The 19,112-nt window shown below is 30.6% G+C and overlaps 1 protein-coding gene across 1 annotated transcript in view; it reads right to left on the bottom strand.

The window, feature by feature from the left end:
* The window catches only part of LOC122517828 (nesprin-1), a 50,885-nt gene that overhangs the window by 22,551 nt on the left and 9,222 nt on the right, over window positions 1-19,112 (bottom strand). The window contains exons 2-17 of the mRNA XM_043636413.1: window positions 18,350-18,411; window positions 16,780-16,875; window positions 16,597-16,680; window positions 16,403-16,495; window positions 14,870-15,048; window positions 13,536-13,938; window positions 13,185-13,331; window positions 12,524-13,079; window positions 10,317-12,000; window positions 10,121-10,229; window positions 8,562-9,606; window positions 2,936-8,479; window positions 2,558-2,846; window positions 1,952-2,471; window positions 1,114-1,565; window positions 808-1,003 (exon numbers count right to left, since the gene is read on the bottom strand). Of these exons, the coding sequence (XP_043492348.1) occupies window positions 808-1,003; window positions 1,114-1,565; window positions 1,952-2,471; window positions 2,558-2,846; window positions 2,936-8,479; window positions 8,562-9,606; window positions 10,121-10,229; window positions 10,317-12,000; window positions 12,524-13,079; window positions 13,185-13,331; window positions 13,536-13,938; window positions 14,870-15,048; window positions 16,403-16,495; window positions 16,597-16,680; window positions 16,780-16,875; window positions 18,350-18,411 (11,459 nt within the window). The remainder of the gene's footprint in view (window positions 1-807; window positions 1,004-1,113; window positions 1,566-1,951; window positions 2,472-2,557; window positions 2,847-2,935; window positions 8,480-8,561; window positions 9,607-10,120; window positions 10,230-10,316; window positions 12,001-12,523; window positions 13,080-13,184; window positions 13,332-13,535; window positions 13,939-14,869; window positions 15,049-16,402; window positions 16,496-16,596; window positions 16,681-16,779; window positions 16,876-18,349; window positions 18,412-19,112) is intronic.

Here is a 19,112-nt window from a genome sequence, read left to right as displayed (position 1 = left end):
AGCACAAACACAAATAAACAAAATGTTTATATTAATTATTACAATATTTTAGAGTAATTATTAATTATATACAAAATTATATCACATGTTAAATATATTTACAAAAGTTGATGTTGTTATTTATAAATGAGATATTATCTCATATATAGATATATACACGAGCTGTGTTAGTTATATTTTTAAAGCATTATTTCTCGAGTATCATATAATATTCAATAGATAGCACAAACTATATATATATACACATATTATAAAAATTAATTTGAGCGTTAAATAATAATTAATAAATATACATATATATATATAGAAATACGTTTGTATTTTATATACGTAAAAAAGTATGCTTTTAAATAGCCCTATTGATAATTCTAATTATTATTATTATTATTATTATTTACTGTAATAGAAAAAAATAGCAAGAAAGAGTGATCAAAAAATGTTTTGTTTTTTTTTTTTTTACAAAAAAAGCCTGCACCATTCACATTTTGCATTTTGCAAGGCATTTGCTTGTAGATAAAATTATCTACACACTCTTACTTGTTCAAGGTGGTCACCAAGCGCCACCAATTCAGTTACATCCGTATTCCGTGATTCAGCGACCTTTTGTAGTTCCTAAGAAATTTCATTTTTATATATACAAATTTTGAATTAAACAAAATAATAAAAAACAATTCTCTTTTCCAATTTTAATGGACGTTAGACGCGATTCTTCTTTCGTAAGTATTAAAGGATTCTAAATTGTTAAACTGTAATTAATGGTAACAAATTACTAGGATATATATATATTATTTTCTAACGATAACTTACTTGATATTTTTCCAATTGTTCTTGTTTCTCTTCGATCGTATTTTTCATCGAATAATTTTTCAACGTAGTTTCCGCATCGGCCAGCCAAACGATTAATTGTTCCAATAAATTTTCGTATTCGTTCCATTGTTGCATTCTTTCTTCTATGCAACGAATTACGTCGTTGACCGCATTAGCAAAATTCTTGCTCTCGAATCTGACAAATAACAATCAACAAAATATATGTAAACGATTATTAAAACGAAAATTTTTGTGTTTATTCATTTTTCATTTTCTTTATTTTTTTTGTTTAAATTTATTTATTACCTTAAATTAGCTACGTCTTTTCTCATGCACTCGTAATATACCTTTGGTGATAAACTGCTTGCATTTTGGGAAACGTGTTCCGCCAAAACATTTAATTTCAATTCACCTTCATTCTGTTTATCCTGTATTTCGAGTACTTTATCCAATCTACTTTGTAAAGTATTTTTATTAGCAATAGAATCGCTGTAACTGATCAATTGTTCCCACTGTTGTTTCTGATAATCCTGATAGGCACGATAAAGATCTTGAAATTGTTGGAATATATCAAGGAACTCTTCTAAACTGGCTATAGCTTTCTGCGATTTATCAACAAGTTTCTCGTATCTATCGGAAACCGATGTTACTTTATCTTGAATGTCCAACGGTGCTTGGGCAACTTGAATCAAAGCATTTGCTTTTTCGGAAATTCCTTCTATGATGCGTTTATGAGCAAGGATTTCTTGATGCAACGTCTGCAACATCATTTAAACGCGTTAATTTCATTATAACATTTCTATTTATTTTTTTTTCCAGTTATACTTCTTTTGGCGCGTTTGGGAAAAAATAATGAGAGTGAAAGTTTAGGATGCGCGCGCACAGCGACACGAAATTAACAGCGTGAAGTTTGCCGGTATTTACGATGCGCGCGCACAGCGACATGAAAATCGACACTACGAAGTTTGTCGCGCAAGAAAAACGATTTGAAATTAACTGCATGAAGTAATTCGATATATCTTCCAAAAATATCTTCAAAAACATTGATTATTCGTGAATATTAATAATAAAAGTATTTTTTGAGGTTAATTGAAGTATGTATTATTATTTATTAGTTTTTTGAGGTTAACTGAGGTATACTTACTTTATTCTTCAATAATTTTGATCTGATTTCTTGTAATGAAGGCCAAGTTACTGGTGGATCCTGTTTTATAGCTCTTTCCATGGTATTCAACCAAAGAAGCGTTTGTTGCAATGTTTCTTGATAAGTAGACCATTGCAATGATTGAGCATCTTGTTTCTTTTGTTGTTCGGTGATACCTTCAGCAAGATTATCCCATCGTTCTCTTACACATCTTATTTCGTGTCGTATAATTTCTCGACCTTGAGCCGAGGTATCTGGCAAGATTCTTTCACCAGCTGCAGCTAATCCGGATAAACGATGTTCCGCTTGTTCTTTCTCAGCCAATAACGTTTGCAAACACAATGCTCTCGCTTCGAGATTTCCACCAACGTCTTCTCTCTTCAAAGTTGCCAAACTTTGTTCCAATGGTGTAAGCCATGCATCGATTGATTTCAATTTATCTTCGTACGTTTGATGATCGTCTATGATACTTTGACAACGATTTATTACTTCTTTACTGAACGTATGAAGTAATTGATATCTGAAATAAATTATTAATTATTATATTTATTTATATAATGATATATATATTTCTTTTTGTTTTCCATGTATTGTATTTCTCATTACCTGTAGCTAATTTGAGAAATTAAAACTTTGATACGTTCGAGACCGCTGGAATGCAATAAATTGTGCGATATATCCACGAACGCATCGATTTCTTGTTCTTGTTTCAATATAACGTCACGTTTCTCTTTGAACATTTGAAGTCTGGCTTCTTTATCTTTCAACGTTGGTTGCAATTGTTGATCTCTAAATGCAGCTTCCATCGAAGTGAACCAACGTCCATGGGCTTCCAATTGATCCTCGAAATCTTGCCATTTCTTTAAAGCAACTTTTTGTTTTTCTTCAACGGATTCTTTAAATAAAGAAATAACGAAAATTATATTAATAATAGGATTTTATTTGAATAAAAATAAGATAACATATAATAGGAAGAATACTTACCAATTTCACTTAAATATTGAGAAAGACTCTTTTCCAGACTCAATACTTCTTTATTAATTAGTTCTTGTCCTTTAATTGCAGTACTCTTCATCATAGCTGAACTAAGTTGTTTCAATTTTTCAAAATGTTCAGCACCCTGTATTTGATTGTCCCTCAATAAAGCAAGTGTCGCCAAACGACGAGTAATTTCACTTTTTTCTCCAGTAATATCGTTGCACTCGGCAAGTTTTTCCCGTTCGCCGGTTAGCCAATTTGAAAAGTATTTGCATTGTAGATTAAAGCAATTATGTTTTTCGGCACAATCTTCTAAATTCTCCAATAGGTGTTGAGATTTAGCAACGATATCGTTGAACAATTGCTTGATCGTTTGCAGATATATATTCAAAGACGTGTCCTTGGTTTGATCGATTAATTGTTGAGCCTTGTCGCACGCTGATTCGACCAAATTCTGATGGGACATTATTTCCTGATGCATGATCTTATGATTTTGTAATTGAGCTCTCTTTTCTTCCAAAGAAGATTTCAATTCCGTGTGCTGTTCCATTGCACTTTCAACGTCACGAAGCCAAGACGTTAATTGTTCTTGGGACAACGTGAATTCGGCGAAATGCATCAAACATTGATCTAATTTTTGCATTGCCGATTGTAGATCTTCGGAAAATGTATTCCATAGGGTTCTCAAGTCTCTCAACTGTTGCCTAACCGTTTCACGACCCTCCGGTGACGTATGGGAATAAAGTTTTTCCCCGAGATCAATGACAGATTCGAAACGTGCATTTTCTTTGGTCCGAGTATCGCTGAGATCTCGAATAGCTTTCTGTCGATTTTGCAACAACGAAAGATTACCAACGATTTCACTGTGCTTCTTTAATTCTCCTTTAACACCGGAAATCCATTTAATCAATTCGTTGTATCTTTCGTTGAACGTACCGTGTTCCTTTACGAATTGTTCGTACCTCGATACAGATTCTTTCACTTGATTTCTGAGCGATTGATATTTCGTAGCCTGACGCGATATTCTCGTAGACAAATCCGAACTTCCTTCGATACTTTGACTTTTCTTTATAGCAGAACTAAACTCCGAACCCTTTTGCGCTATGCATTCTTCCAAATTCTTCAATTTTTGTAAATGCACACGCTTGGCTTCTTCCGTACTCTTTAAACTTTGATCTTTCAATTGACTGTCCATTTGTTTAGTCCACGCTTCCAAATCTTCGACAACTTTTTCGAATTCCGACCACTGATTGAAAAGATGATCCAATACGTCGGTGGTAGCCGAACAACGGCCCAAGAAATCTTCCCAATTCTTTTTCTGTTCTTCGAATGCTTTGATCAGAGCCGCGTGACCAGGAATAGATGTTTGTTCGAGAATGATATTTAATTGTTCGTTACAATCTGATAACACACGATCACCTTCAGCTTTACGTTGCAAAACATTTTTAATCAAATTTGTCTTTGATTTAGCAATGTCCCGTTCAACCGGTAGATCCTCTATGAGTGGTGCAGTTTCATTGATTATCGTGTTAATCCAATCGCGGGTTTTTTCAAACGTTTGCAAATAAGATTCGTGATTGGACACGTATTTGTCAGCTACTTTAATTCGATCCTCCACATTGTTGGAAAGTTTTTCGTATGCAGTAACAACGCTGCTCAACATCTCGCTAGCTTCATCGTCCGGTGTTTTGCCTAATCGATCTTCTAATTGTTGCAAAATATTTTTATGAACGTTAACGTCTTGAGCAATAGCTTTATAGGATTGAAGTGCAAGTTTCTTTTCTTGAAGATTCGGTAAGAGCATCTGTTTGTCGCCTAATTTAGCTTCCGCATCGATAACCCATTGTTTCACTTGCGAATATTTATCCTCGAACGATGAACGATGCATCATGTCGCTTTCAATTCGTTTATAAATGACATTGGCATGATCGGTCAAAGCGTCAACACGATTACGTAAATTTCTTAATTCGGTTCTAATAAATTCACGACAATCGGGAGTGATCCTTGCGAAAAGAGCTTCACCCAATTCCGCGGCATGATTCATAATGGATTGACCAGTTTCCCTTTCTTCCGCGAATGCTTTCAATTCCTTTAATCGCGATTGATAAAAGGTCATAGGTTTGGGACCACTTATCTCATCGAAAACTTTTAATTTACGTTCAGCATTATCTATCCAAGATTGTAATTCCGTGGTACTTATCGTGTACTGATCTCTACTATCCTTTAATTCACGTAATCTGTCCAAATATTGCGACAAAAATTTGAGTATCGATTGGTATCGACTGTCAAGGTGTCCTACGTATTGTTTGACACGAGATTCGGGACTAACTTTGTTAATATCCTCGCCGAGATTAATGACATCTTGCAAAACCGTATGATAATTGTTGGCAATGGTTTTCAATTGTTCGATTTCTTTGATCTTATTTTCTATCTCGTTTATATTAAGCAATATCGATGCTTCCGCTCTTATTCTATTTTCATTTTCCTTCAACCAGGTGACCACGCTTTCGGATAAATTTTCATAACGTTGCCATAACGTAACGTTGTGTTCTAACACCGATTTGATCTTTTTATAATTTTCCTTCAACGATTCCAATTCCATTGATACCTTGTCGCGTTCGATTCTAAGAACGTTAGTAATTTCAGGACTCTCCACGGTTTCCAATAATTTCAATGAATTATCAACGTCATCTTTTCTGGCCTCGCAATCCGCGATACCAATTTCAACGTCCGTCAATGACGCCATCTTAACCTCGAGATTGTAACGATCGCTGCTTTGTTCCGGTTCGCACCATGCAACCTTTTCTTTGTGAATTCCTACCATTCGTTGGAAAGCACCAAATTTCTCGTGATACAATTTCGTTAAGAATGCGACCAAGGTTGCGTTTACTTTGCCAGCGTGACTACTGACACCTTCTTTTCGTAATATCAAAGCTTGAAGTTCCTTGTTCAAAGTAGATTTAGATATGGTTGGATATTCCGACGTAGTTATCGCGAGATTTTCTTCGATCATCGACAAAGTATCATCGCATTCGTCTAATTTAGCTTTTAATTCTTGACACTTATTTATTCTACCGAGTATTTTCGTATTTTCACCGGTCAAATCGTCGCATTTAATAATATCCTCGCGAATTTTCGATATCAATTCGCTACATTTTTCAATCTCCTTTCTAATATCTTTCTCTTTTTCGTTCAACGTTATCGTCAACGATTCTAATTTGTCTGCGGCCTCTTTGACCATCTCAAATTGTTCGTCCAACAATTTTCTCAAAGCGTCCAACGTCGGTAAGTGGGTATTTTTATTCAATTTTTTCAATTGTTCGATCTTGCTATCGATTCCTTGCTTGAATTGCAAATGCGCGGGCAATTCCTCACGATATCTTATCAATCGCATTTGTCCACTCTCGGAATCGAGTAAACATTCACGAGCTGACGTAAGTGCTTCGTTGGTGTCACTGAGCCACCGTGTCAATTCATATTTGGCTTCTTCTATTTGTTTCCAAATAATAAGTTGGGTTTCGTATAGTTGCAATTTGTCGATAATGTTGTTATACGTTTCTTGATATTTCTTACGATTTTCATTTAAATTCGAAGTCACCAAATCCGATTTGAAATTGGGTAGAAGGGAGGCATCTTTCGTAATCTGTTGAGCTTTCGATTCCATTTTGTCCAAAAATTGTTTTCCCTTCTTTACTATTTCCAACGATCTTTTATATTTATCCAAAGCTACCGTTGCTTGCGTTATATCGTCGGGAATTTCTTTCACGCTTTGACACAACGATATAGATTCGTTCATGAATCTTTGCAATTTGTCTTCAGCCTCTTTGTATTGTTTCCAATCGTTATCCATTTCCTCATATTTCTTCTTTTGTTCTTGAAGAAGAACACTGACCTTTTCCCAATTGGCATCAACGTACGACAAAACAACTTGAATGTTTGTCATAGCTCTTTGATCTTCCTGCATTAAATTGTCAGCTTCGCGATGAAGCAATTGTTTGTCGGGTTCCTTTCCTTGATGTATTTCTATTAATTGTTCTATTTTGTCCACAGCTGGTGCCAATTGTTCGCAAGAATCAACCTTGTCGGTAATATCTTGTAAATTACTTTGAGTTTTCAAGATATCCTCCGTTATTTTCTCTTGCAATCTTTTGAAATTATCCCACCTGGCACCAAGGGTTTCCAATTTTTCACGTTTAGCTGATAATTCGGTTTCCAAGACGACCGCTTTAGCTTCCAAATCGCTGACCAAAGCAGACGCGGTAAGTGGATTCTCTTGTTTGTCACGAATACGAACTTTCAATGAACTGTCTATAGCACCTATTTGATTTCTCCACGTATTCAATTTCGATTGTACATCTTGCAATTCTAAAGATAATCTGTTCAAATCATTGACGGTTGGTTTACGAGCTTCAGCTTCGTATTTGTAATATTCCAATTGGGCTGTTGTTTCGTTATACCAGCTCATCAGTTCTATCCATTTTTCTAAAATCTTTTTCTTCTGATGTAATTCATCTTCCAGATCTTTATATTTATTCGCTAATGAAATATATATTTCGTCCAATGCTGCGGCTTCTTGTTTCGAACCCTGCCCAGATAGACGTTTGACTTCGTCGTAAATGGCTGCAAAACTTGGTTGTTTTTCCGAATGTTCTTGAAGATATGCGTGAATGGCTTGCAACGTAGTATCGATGTTATCGATATTTACTTCATTGATATCAGCAATGTTTGATTTTAACGTAGACATCCAATTCTCAAAATCAGCAATTTTCATTTGGAATTCTTGTCTAGCCAATAAAGAATCTGATACGAGGTTAATTTGGTGTCTTACAGTATCAGCTAGCTTACTGACACGTGCCTTTAAATCTGACATACGATTTTTTAAATTAGTCCCACCTTCCAATGACAAACCGTGAGTAATGTGATCGGATACTTGAGTCAACGATATCAATTGAGCTTGATGATCAGATATTGATTTACTGAAACCTTTCAAATTAGCCAATTCTTGTTCGAGTTTACTGACTTCTGGTGTTTGAATATTCGGAACAACGAGGGATGCTTTCTCGCTTTTTTCCAACCACTCGGTAAATTCCTTGGTGTCGCTTTCAAAATTATTCCAACAGGAAACTAATTTATCCAATTTCGTTGTTATTTGTATAGCCATGTCGTGGACCACGTTCCATCTTCTATAAACTGCATCAATTTCATCGGGTGCAGCAGTTCTTCCCGTAATTTGTTGACTAACCGACGAAAGATTTTGAACTTGTGGAAGTTGTTGTTGACATTGATTTTCAAAAGTTTTAGCAATATTTAACATTTTGATAGCCTGCTCGAGACTAGTTGGTTTACTTCCCATCGATGATACTTTCGATTCTGCTTCCTCGACCCAAGGTTTTACCTTTTGAATTCCCATCTCGTATTCTTTCCATGTTGCTAGATTTTGTACAGCTGTTTGCCGTTGTATTTCATTATTTTCTTGAAGCGATTTTACCACTTTTTCAAGACTTTCCAATTCCTTATCCAAACGTTTGGGCTCTGCACCATCTGTCTCATCTGTTGAACAATAATTGTTTTCTGTTAAATATTATACGTTAAAATGAAAAATATAAATGTAGAATTAATCGAACAATCTTACCTGTTTTAAGTGTTTGCGATTCTTCTTTGAGAATTTTCAATATGTTCATCTTTTCGTGAATTTCCTTTTGTAAATGTTCAGTTTTATGTAATCGTTCTTCAGGAGACATAGCATAATTCTCAATTTCTGCCAATGATTGCGGTATCCTCTGTTGAGTCCAATTCTGTAATTCTCCAAATTTCGATTGGAATTTAGTCCATTTAGAATTATATTCCTGAAGATGTACAACTGTCTCGTGTAAAACTTTCAACGTTGTTTCCATTTTCATTTCCGTTTCTATGATTTCCTTTTCTATGAATTCGATTTTCTCGGTCGGTGTTACGTCAGATAAATTAGTTTGAATTTCTCGCAATTTGGTTATCATTTCTTTAGCAGATTTATCCAAATTCGTGGTAAATTCTTGTTTGTTCTGAAGATCGGCAGACATTTGCGCGGCATCGTTGTAAACGCTCGATTTAACTCTGTTCAATTCTTCCTCGGCTTGTTTCATGAGTCTCAAAATTTCACCCTTTTGTTCCTCGTAAGCGGCCCATAATTTCTGTGTGTTTTTCAAAGATTTCAAAGTTTCTATACTCTGGCCGTAAGTATCGTTCCAATTAACTTCTAATTGTTGAACCTCGGAAGATATGAAAGTTGGCGCGTGTTGATCTTTCAAAAGATCTTTTCCACGTTGCAACATGCTAACTATGTTAGCCCTTTGTTGTTCCAATTGTTGAAGACGGGTTTCTTGCTGAGCAACAGCAGTTGAAAGACTTTCAGGATGTACCAATGGAACGTCTTCTTTCGATTGTTCACGTACTTTACGTAAAAGGGTACACGCTTCTCTAACTACTTTTCTGTAAGTATAACTTTTCGAATATATATCCGTCTTTGTCATTGTAATTTCTATAGTTGGTATCAAATTTTTATATCGACTTATTAATTGTTCCAATTTTTTCTGTTCAGAAATTGCCTCGTGATCTAAACGATTGGAAATAAGCACATCCAATGTCTGAACCAACCACTTCATTTCTTCACGTTGATTATCAGCTTCTTTAGATATTTTCTATAACAATAATAAAATATATATCATATTATTATAATATTTTATTATATAATATATATAATATAATAAATTATATACTGTGGGATTCGTGAAAAAATTGGACCGTTGGATTGACTCGAAAAATTGGACCACCGGGACTCGAACCCGGATTTTCTGCTTTCCGAGCAACTACTCTTTAACCACTGAGCTATCCAGTGCCCACCGTTCAATCTCTTCACGAATGCCTATTTAAGTATCTGACTTGGAGGCACTCGCATCCCACAATATTGTATAATAAAAAATATTATTATATATTATATAATAAAATATTATTATAATATTTGTTTTATAAATAGAATTATTTATTATAAACATTTTAAATAATATATTTATTTCATATATTATGTATATAAAGAATATATAGAAGAATTAAAGTTTAATTACCGTCATAACTTCAATCTATCCGTACAGCATGAACAAATATTGATCATATTTTATAAATTCGAATAATTAATAAAAGAAATATTATAAATACCTGAAAAACAGCTTTCTCTTTTTCAAATTCTTCCAGGGTATTAACTTCGTGTAAAATAGTTTTCAAGATATTGTCAACGTGATCCATCCATTGCACCATCTCATCGAATCTGAAACAAAAAGGTTTTGTGTAATAAAACATAAAACACGATACAGGAAGAGATTTAATTAATATAAAAATCATATAATCGATATACTTTTTTCTGTAGGCAGCCCATTGCTGAGGAATCTGATAAAGTTGTTCTTTGAGATGATCTATTTTCTTGGTAGTTTCAATCCACAAATTTTCAGTTTTTTCAATCTCTTGACTCAAACTGTTATCATTAGGTTTCAACTGACTATAAGTGGTGCTAATCTTTTTCAACGTTTGCAAACATCTGTCAACGTTTTGAATAACACCACGATTGACAAAAAATTCTTGATTTCGTTGTAGTATACCATCGATATCGTCATTTTGAATCAACGCTTGTTGTTCGGAATTAATTTCCATCTCAATTTCTTTGAGATATTGAAGCAACGTTGCTTCGTCCAATCGAAATTCTAATTTCATAAGATGAAGTGGTGCAAACGTTAACACTTCTTTCCAACGTTTCTGTAAACTTTCAACCGTCTCAGTAACGGGAGCTTGTTGTTCAACCGGTAAAACATTTTTCAAATCTTGAGCTGAATTAATCAAATCTTGAATCCACTTTTCGTATACGTTACTGAAGAAATTTTTATGATATTCAACGGACGAACGATTATCAATGTGTACATCGTTGAGTAATATTTCAGCTGACAACAACCACTCGGAAATTCGTCTTTCGCAATCTTTGAATTTCGTCAAACATCTTATTACTTCTTGAAGACGTTGTTCCCACATTTGTGCTAATTGACAGACCTTAGCAAACCTTTCATTTAATTCTTTCAATGTCAAACCATTTTCACTCGTATCAACGTCATCGCTATTACCAACAGATTTAACTATGCTAGCAAATATTTTGTTCTTAGATTCGAGCATCGATTTGTGATACAATGTTCGCGAGAAAAATGTTTTGTGTCTTTCCAATTGTGCCAAAATAGCATCTCTGCCACCGGACAAATCGATACTGTTCAATAATTTTTCAGCTTCGTCCAACCAAGCGGATATTTCTTTTTTACCATCCTCCAATGATTCGCGTTGTACCAGTAATTGATGATACAAATGCCATTGCATCGGTATCAATGCGCGTACCCTTACCAATGCTTCCTTTTCTTTTTTAAGCGTATTCATCATTTTATCTACTTCGTCACGCGACAACTCTTGTATGAGGGTCTGAAATTTTCTGCTTATGTTCTTAAACAATTCTTCGATATCCTTGACCTCGTTGTAAAGTGGCTGAAGTTTTTCACCGTATTCTTTGATACGTTCGGTTGACGTCAATTGTGTAGTCGAAAGGGCTGATTCAGCATTTCTCAACCAATTTTGTAACGTTTCAACTCCCATTCTATAATCCTTTCTATTTCTTAACAAATCACCAGCGTGCATATATTGTTTGGCTTCTTGGAATATGTGTTCCCATTTGTTAGTCAAAATTGTATAATGTTCCTTTAAACGTAGTGCTACGACATCTTCCGAAGTGACTATTAAAAATTTAACGGTGTCTGACAGTTTTTGATGTTTATCTTTCCAAATACTTATGTCTTGGAAGAATTCCATTTTCTCTTCTTCCGGCAAATTCAATGCTGATTCAGCACGAATCAACCAATTTTCAAATTCGTCCGATCCTTCGGTCCATTTCGACCAATAAGCGACTACCTCGTCGAGCATACTTTGCACGCATCTCAAATCAACCGAAACGTTTTTCCATTTTTCACCAGTTTCTCGCATGAAACGATCTATTTGCAGGCATTCCTCTTTATCTGAATATACATTAAAAATAATTAATATAAATAATCAATACAAATGTGTGTCATTTATATTACAGCGTTTCTCAATCTATTTGTCACGTGTACATTTTTTTCTTTTCGTTGTGTGTGGTGAAATTTTAATAAATATTATCATTAAATATTTTTTAGAAGTTCACGAGAAAAGCACAATAACAGTTAATAAAATAATATAATAAAATAATATATACATTTGTATATTATATAGAATAATAAAATAAATATATATATATAATGTGTGTGTCATACTTATTAATTATAATTATTATAATTAATATAATAATATAATAATAATAAATATAATAAATATAATAAATTATTATAATAATTAATTGTAATTATTATACAAATTTGGTTCTCAATACCATTACACAAACTATGTATTTTAAGATACACGCGACAAAATAGTTGAGAAATACTTATTTATATGTATTATTAATATATGTAAATAATATTTAAATATATACATATATATATTTATATATTTTTTTGTTCGTACCTATGTCACCTTCCCGTTTATATTCGTCGACAACTTGCTGCATATCCAAATAGGCCTTTTGAAATTCTTGAAAAATTCTATTTCTAGAAACAAAATTGTTATACTGTTCCAACATTTGTAAAACCTTTTCCTCTGTACCATATTTAATGTTCCATCCTTTCAATTTTGTTTCCAACAAATAAAGGAAAGCAACGAGGCAACATTTGTGTTCCAGGAACTTTAATTTGATTTTACGTTTGGCTATTTTCGATGGTAAATCATTGTAACGCTTTGTCATATTTTCCAGTTGTTCTCGTGCAACTTGTTGTTGCTGTTGTTGTTGAGTCAATGACGAATTTTTCGCCTGTTCGAATTTTTTCATCATAGCAGGTAATTCCGAGAAAAATTTCCCGTGTTCTTCCAACTTTTTCAAAATAATATTCGCCGTTTCTTCGGTCATTTCTTCGGGTATATCACCGTCAGAATTTAACAGACCTTCCGCACGAGCAAGCCACCTTCCTGTTAAACCTAAATCCCCAGGTAACGCGGAATCCAATACCCAAACCCAATGCAACATCTGCAAAAATTCAAATCAATTTGATATACAACCATTTCAAACTATTAACTGTTGTATATAATAATAAATAAAAAAATAAAATTAGAGTTTATTTGAAATACTTACAAGCAATTCCAATGTTTTCCATAACGTTTGTATATGTTTCAAAAAATCACGTGTTATATTTATTATCGATGGTGTTGTTACCAAACTTTGCAATTTGTTGTAAATCAATCTTTTCTCTTCGACTTCTTCGTTAAATGAAATATATTTCTATAAATAACAAAAATATATATATAAATACACAATTTTAAAAAAATACACAATTTTCTATAAATAACAAATATATATATATATATAAATACAAAATTTTAAAAAATACACAAAAACAAAAATTTCATGAAATATCTCAAATGTGTTGTAATGTAAAATTATAATTAAAAAAAATAAAAAACAAAACAAACAGTAATATCATACCGAGTAATTGGTGGGAAAAGAATTAGTTTTATCGAGTTGTTCGAGATATCTTGTTTTATCGTTGAGCCAATTAAGAAGATCATCGTATTCTTGTTTAATTGACGAGAGTGAATCCGGATTGGTACTTTTTGGATCCGGATAATTGTGTAAAAATTGTGCAACGTATGTCATTATAGATTTTTCATCTGGTTGTGGTACGTCAACGTCTTCAGGATCTAATAAACGTGCTATACCAAGTTCAACTTCTGCTATGTCAAAAGCTGTTTCCAATCTTGTTCTGTTAGTTACTTCTCTCATAGCTGCCATATTCACTAGATTTGATTTGATAGCATCGATTATGGCTAAGAAAGCATTACCATCTCTCCAACTTTCACCAAAATCACGTACTTGTATACCAATATCTCTGAAATTAACGAAAAAATAACCAAAATTTATATAATATTATATTTATTAATTATTTATATATATATACAGGGTGTCTTACATAACACTAGTCACGATTTTTCAAGTATTTGTGATAAACTGATAAAAAAATACTTTAAACAAAAGTTCATTTGTTTTTGATTGACTATACATTGCAACCAAAAGAAATTTGAAGAAAATTTTTTTCTTAATGTTTTTTAAGGCTACCTTTATTTTTTTAAACAGCACTTAGTATTTTTGATTTAACAGAGTGGATTTGAATGATTCTTATATTAAATTAAAGTACACTCTTTTTCCTACATGTAGAATACCCTTTCGAGTTATAAATCGATCTGCAAAGGTTCATAAAATGTCAGAGAATACAATGCTGTAAATTGTGCATCTTTGCCATTTCTTTGAAATGTTTCGGCAAATATTTTTTATACTAAAAGTGAATAGATTTTAATGATTTTTATATTAAATTAAAGCACACTCTTTTTCCTACATGTAGAATACCCTTTCGAGTTATAAATCGATCTGCAAAGGTTCATAAAATGTCAGAGAATGCAATGCTGTAAATTGTACCAACTTTGCCATTTCTTTGAAAAGTTTCGGTAAATATTTTTTATACTAAAAGTGAATAGATTTTAATGATTTTTATATTAAATTAAAGCACACTCTTTTTCCTAGATGTAGAATACTTTTTCGAGTTATAAATCGATCTGCATAGGTTTATAAAATAGCAAAGAAAAGTTAATGGGTCAGGAATTGTTAGCATTGCCGGGGGAGGTTTGGCTCCTCCGTCAGGTAATGTGAACAAAAATGTGTAAGAAAAATATATTCGATAATATATTTTTCTATACATTTGAATATAAATGAAATAATTATAATAAACATATTGAAAATAAAATTGATATTAAAGTAATACTAACTTGGGAAGAGTATTGGTAACCCATTGAAGCAAAGTTTTCCTTGCACCTTGTTTCCACTTTTCACTACTGATACGTTTTCTTTCGCTAGCAGCAGAACCTTGAGTGCCAAGACTTTCGAGACTACTCTGACTGCCCCAAGTTTGTCCGAGATATTCCAAAGCCCTTGTATTTTCTTCGATCTTAAAAAAAAGATTGGATTTTTTTGTCAACAACAACGACGACGACGACGACGACGACGAAATATTTAAAATAGAAAAGAAAGAAGAAAATGCAATTGAAAATGCTCTCTATCTCTCTCTCTCTTTCTCTTTCTAGCGTGCGCAAACTATTATTTTAGAAGAAAAAGAAGAAAAAGAAGACCAAAAAATAAAAAGAAAAGGAAGAAAATGCGCGATTACATGCAACGTGCAAAATGCTCACAGCAAAATCATCATTTTTAACACAGTGACATTTTTTTCGAATAATTATTCTCACACAAACTTACGATTACTTTATACTCACCCTATTTCGATCCTTTGATCGTAGCTTGTTTATTGGAATACATACAGTTAGCAATAGTGATGATCAATTAGATTAACACTTTATGAATGTACAATTATTATTATTTATTGAATTATTAATTAAGTGCAAGAATAATAACATGGAAAGTTCGTGGTTAATAGCGTATGCTAGTGATTTAGAAAATTCAAAGCGAGATCACAAAATTATACACGACTACTGACCGTAGACTTAACTTGTTATCTTCTTATTTTTTCTTTCTTTTTTTTTCTTTCTTTCGGATTAATTTATATAAAACATTTTTCAAATGAAAATTGTTATTAGTTTATAATGGATCACAAGTTAGTCCACTATTTTGTTAATTAAAATAGAAATGAAGAAGCTGTTACATATACATATATATATTTATAAATATATGTTATTGTTAAAGCTCGAAAGTTATAGTAGATAATGTATGCAAATTATTTATTATATTTATTTAATAATAGAATATAATATTAATATTGTAATAATTATAAAATTATATAATTAATATTATTAAGTTAATATTAATATATTGTAATAATTATAAAATTATAAAATTATATAATTAATATTATTAATTTAATATTAATATTGTAATAATTATAAAATTATATAATTAATATTATTAATTTAATATTAATATTATAATAATTATAAAATTATATAATTGATATTATTAATTTAATAATAATATTATTATTATAATATATAAATTAATAATATTAAGTATTATAATTATGTTAAATAATTTGCAGATTATCTAGGTAATTGAAAAAATTGAACAATTTTCCAAACTTTAACGCGAGTCACTTTAGTTTATCTGCATATTATAATTAAATAATCTGCAGAATAACTGATTTCTATACTTTAGTGTTAACATATGTATATATATGATTGAATTGAATTAAAAATAATGTATTTCGAGCTCTATGATTAAGCTGCTATCGCATACAAAAATAGAGAGAAGTTTGTTTCTGCATAATTTGAATTTTATTAAATAATAAAACATACCTGAAAGTATAGAATGATGGTCCATATTAAGCCTAACACTACTGGAGGCCGTCCATCGACTAAATCGGACGAATTTATGTTCACTAACTTAATCTGCAAAGAAAACAAAAAATAATAATAATATTATATTATTATTTACACTTATTTAGAAATGATTATTATTAATATTATATTCGAGATGATTAATAACCAACCTTTTTACTTTGTAAAAATTGTAAAGCAGTATTAGCATTGCTAAGAAAATGAGGCCTCTTCAGGTTACGGCCTTTCTCAACCGGCTACATAAAATGAGACCAATTATTCGTTAGATAATAATTAATTGTGGTCTTGAAATAATATTATTATTATTATTATTATTGGAGATAATTAATACTCACCAATTTTTCACCCGACAAAACTTCCAATAAAGCGAGCAAACGTGTACCATCTTTCAAATCCTCAATTAAATCGTCCACTCGAAGAGGCGGAATTCGCTATAGTTAAATTATTAATATAATAATAATATTAATAGTAAAAAAAAAATCCGAAATAAAAGAATACAATTATTATTTTTCTAATATTATTTCAAGAAAAAAAAAAGAGAAAAAAATGTGATCAATATTTTATTTATGGAATAATTATAATAATAATATTAGTAAAAAAAAAATAAAATCCTAAATAAAGAATACAATTATAATATTATTGTAATATTATTTAAAAAAAAGAAAAAAAGAAGTGTGATTAATATTCTATTTATGGAATAATTATAATAATAATATTAGTAAAAAAAATAAAATCCGAAATGAAAGAATACATTTATTTATATTGTATTATTCCAAAAAAAAAAAAAAAGAAGAAAAAGTGTGATCAATATTCTATTTATGGAATAATTAATATAATAATAATATTAGTAAAAAAGAAATCCGAAATGAAAGAATACAATTATTATATTATTTTAATATTATTCCAAAAAAAAAAAGAAAAAAAAAGTATGATCAATATTTTATTTATGGAATAATTAATATAATAATAATATTAGTAAAAAAAAAATAAAATCCGAAATGAAGAATACAATTATAATATTATTGTAATATTATTTTAAAAAAGAAAAAAAGTGTGATCAGTATTCTATTTATGGAATAATTATATAAATAATAATATTAGTAAAAAAAAATAAAATCCTAAATAAAAGAATACAATTATAATATTATTGTAATATTATTTAAAATAAAAGAAAAAAAAGAAGTGTAATCAATTTTTTTTATGGAATAATTATTAATAATAATAAAAAAAAATAAAATCCTAAATAAAAGAATACATTTTATATTATTGTATATTATTCCAAAAAAAAAAAAGAAAAAAAAAGTGTGATCAATATTCTATTTATGGAAACGAAAAAGAAACTACTTAGAAAAGGAAAAAAAAAAAAAAACGCGAGTAACAACGTCAGTTATCGAAGTAACTTTTACTATAGAACTTAATCTACAGTTTAAAACGAACTTCGAACTCGTCAGTTTAATTTTATAGCGAGTTACTATTCGGCATAAACATAGTTAAAGTGGTATCATGCACACGCGTATCATAACCGACAGGTTAAGTTTTGAAATATCCGAAAGAAAAGTGGCAAACAAGTGAGAAGAAAACTTTTAAAGGGTATCCAAAATTTAAAAAAAGAAAAAAAAACAAGTTTCTTTTTCATTATCATCTATGTTAGAAAATTTAAAAACTAATTTAATAAAATTTAATTAAAAAGAAATATTCGTTTTACGGTACGTTAAATTATTTTTTTTTTCAAGTTTTTCTAAAATAAATGATTAATAATTAATTTACTATTGTTATTATTATTATTATATAATTATAATATAAATGATATAATTTTATTTATTATTAATTATTAATAATTAATTAATTATAATATATAACCATAATAATACAATTATATATTATAATTAAATCATTTGTTTATACCTTAGACAGGTAAGAATTGATCCAATTAACGAACGTCTTCTTTTGCACGCGTTCTTGTTCATCTGAAATCAAAATTTACAAATTTTTCTATTAGAAAATGATTTATTTTGTCTTCTCTTTCGATCATTCATCAATCCTCGTGGTTAAATTAACCACGCGAATTTTTATCGATTTTAATTTTTTTCTTTCTTTTTTCTTACGAGAAATAATAGAAAAGATAAAAAATACAAAAAAAGAATAAAAATTTCGTTCAAGTGATTACGTCACATTACTGACGGAACTAGTTACGACAGACGCTTTTATTTTTAAATATGCCGTCATGTTTGTCACCTTCGCATTGGTTTGCTCACGCCAATGTACTTAAAACATATACACATTTATTCTTAACAAAAACAAATTATTCTTAATAAATAAATAAACGTTCACGTGTGTTGGAGATACGTTTTTATTTTTTTTTTGTAATAATAACTTTAAAATTATAATTTATAATAATGTTTACTACCTATTTTTCAACGGATATTCTACGCGTTTCTAATTAAAGATACAATAAATTATCTATTCCGTTTCTCAAAGAAATGTAAGCAACAAAAAAAAAGAAAAAAAAGAACATTTATCGGTTAGATAATAATACCACGATGATTTCATATTGCGATTTATATTTATTATTAAAAATCTTAATATCGATAAAACGTAATTCGCATTGCACAAACTGCACAAACATCGGATAATATAAAACGTATCAAATGTAACGTTCAAAACGAGA

This window comes from Polistes fuscatus, unplaced genomic scaffold, assembly GCF_010416935.1.
Source record: "Polistes fuscatus isolate 324 unplaced genomic scaffold, CU_Pfus_HIC Scaffold21, whole genome shotgun sequence".
Taxonomy (NCBI): Eukaryota; Metazoa; Arthropoda; class Insecta; order Hymenoptera; family Vespidae; genus Polistes; species Polistes fuscatus.
The sequence above is the reverse complement of the archived record's forward strand: the minus strand, read 5'-3'. Positions and strand labels throughout refer to the sequence as shown.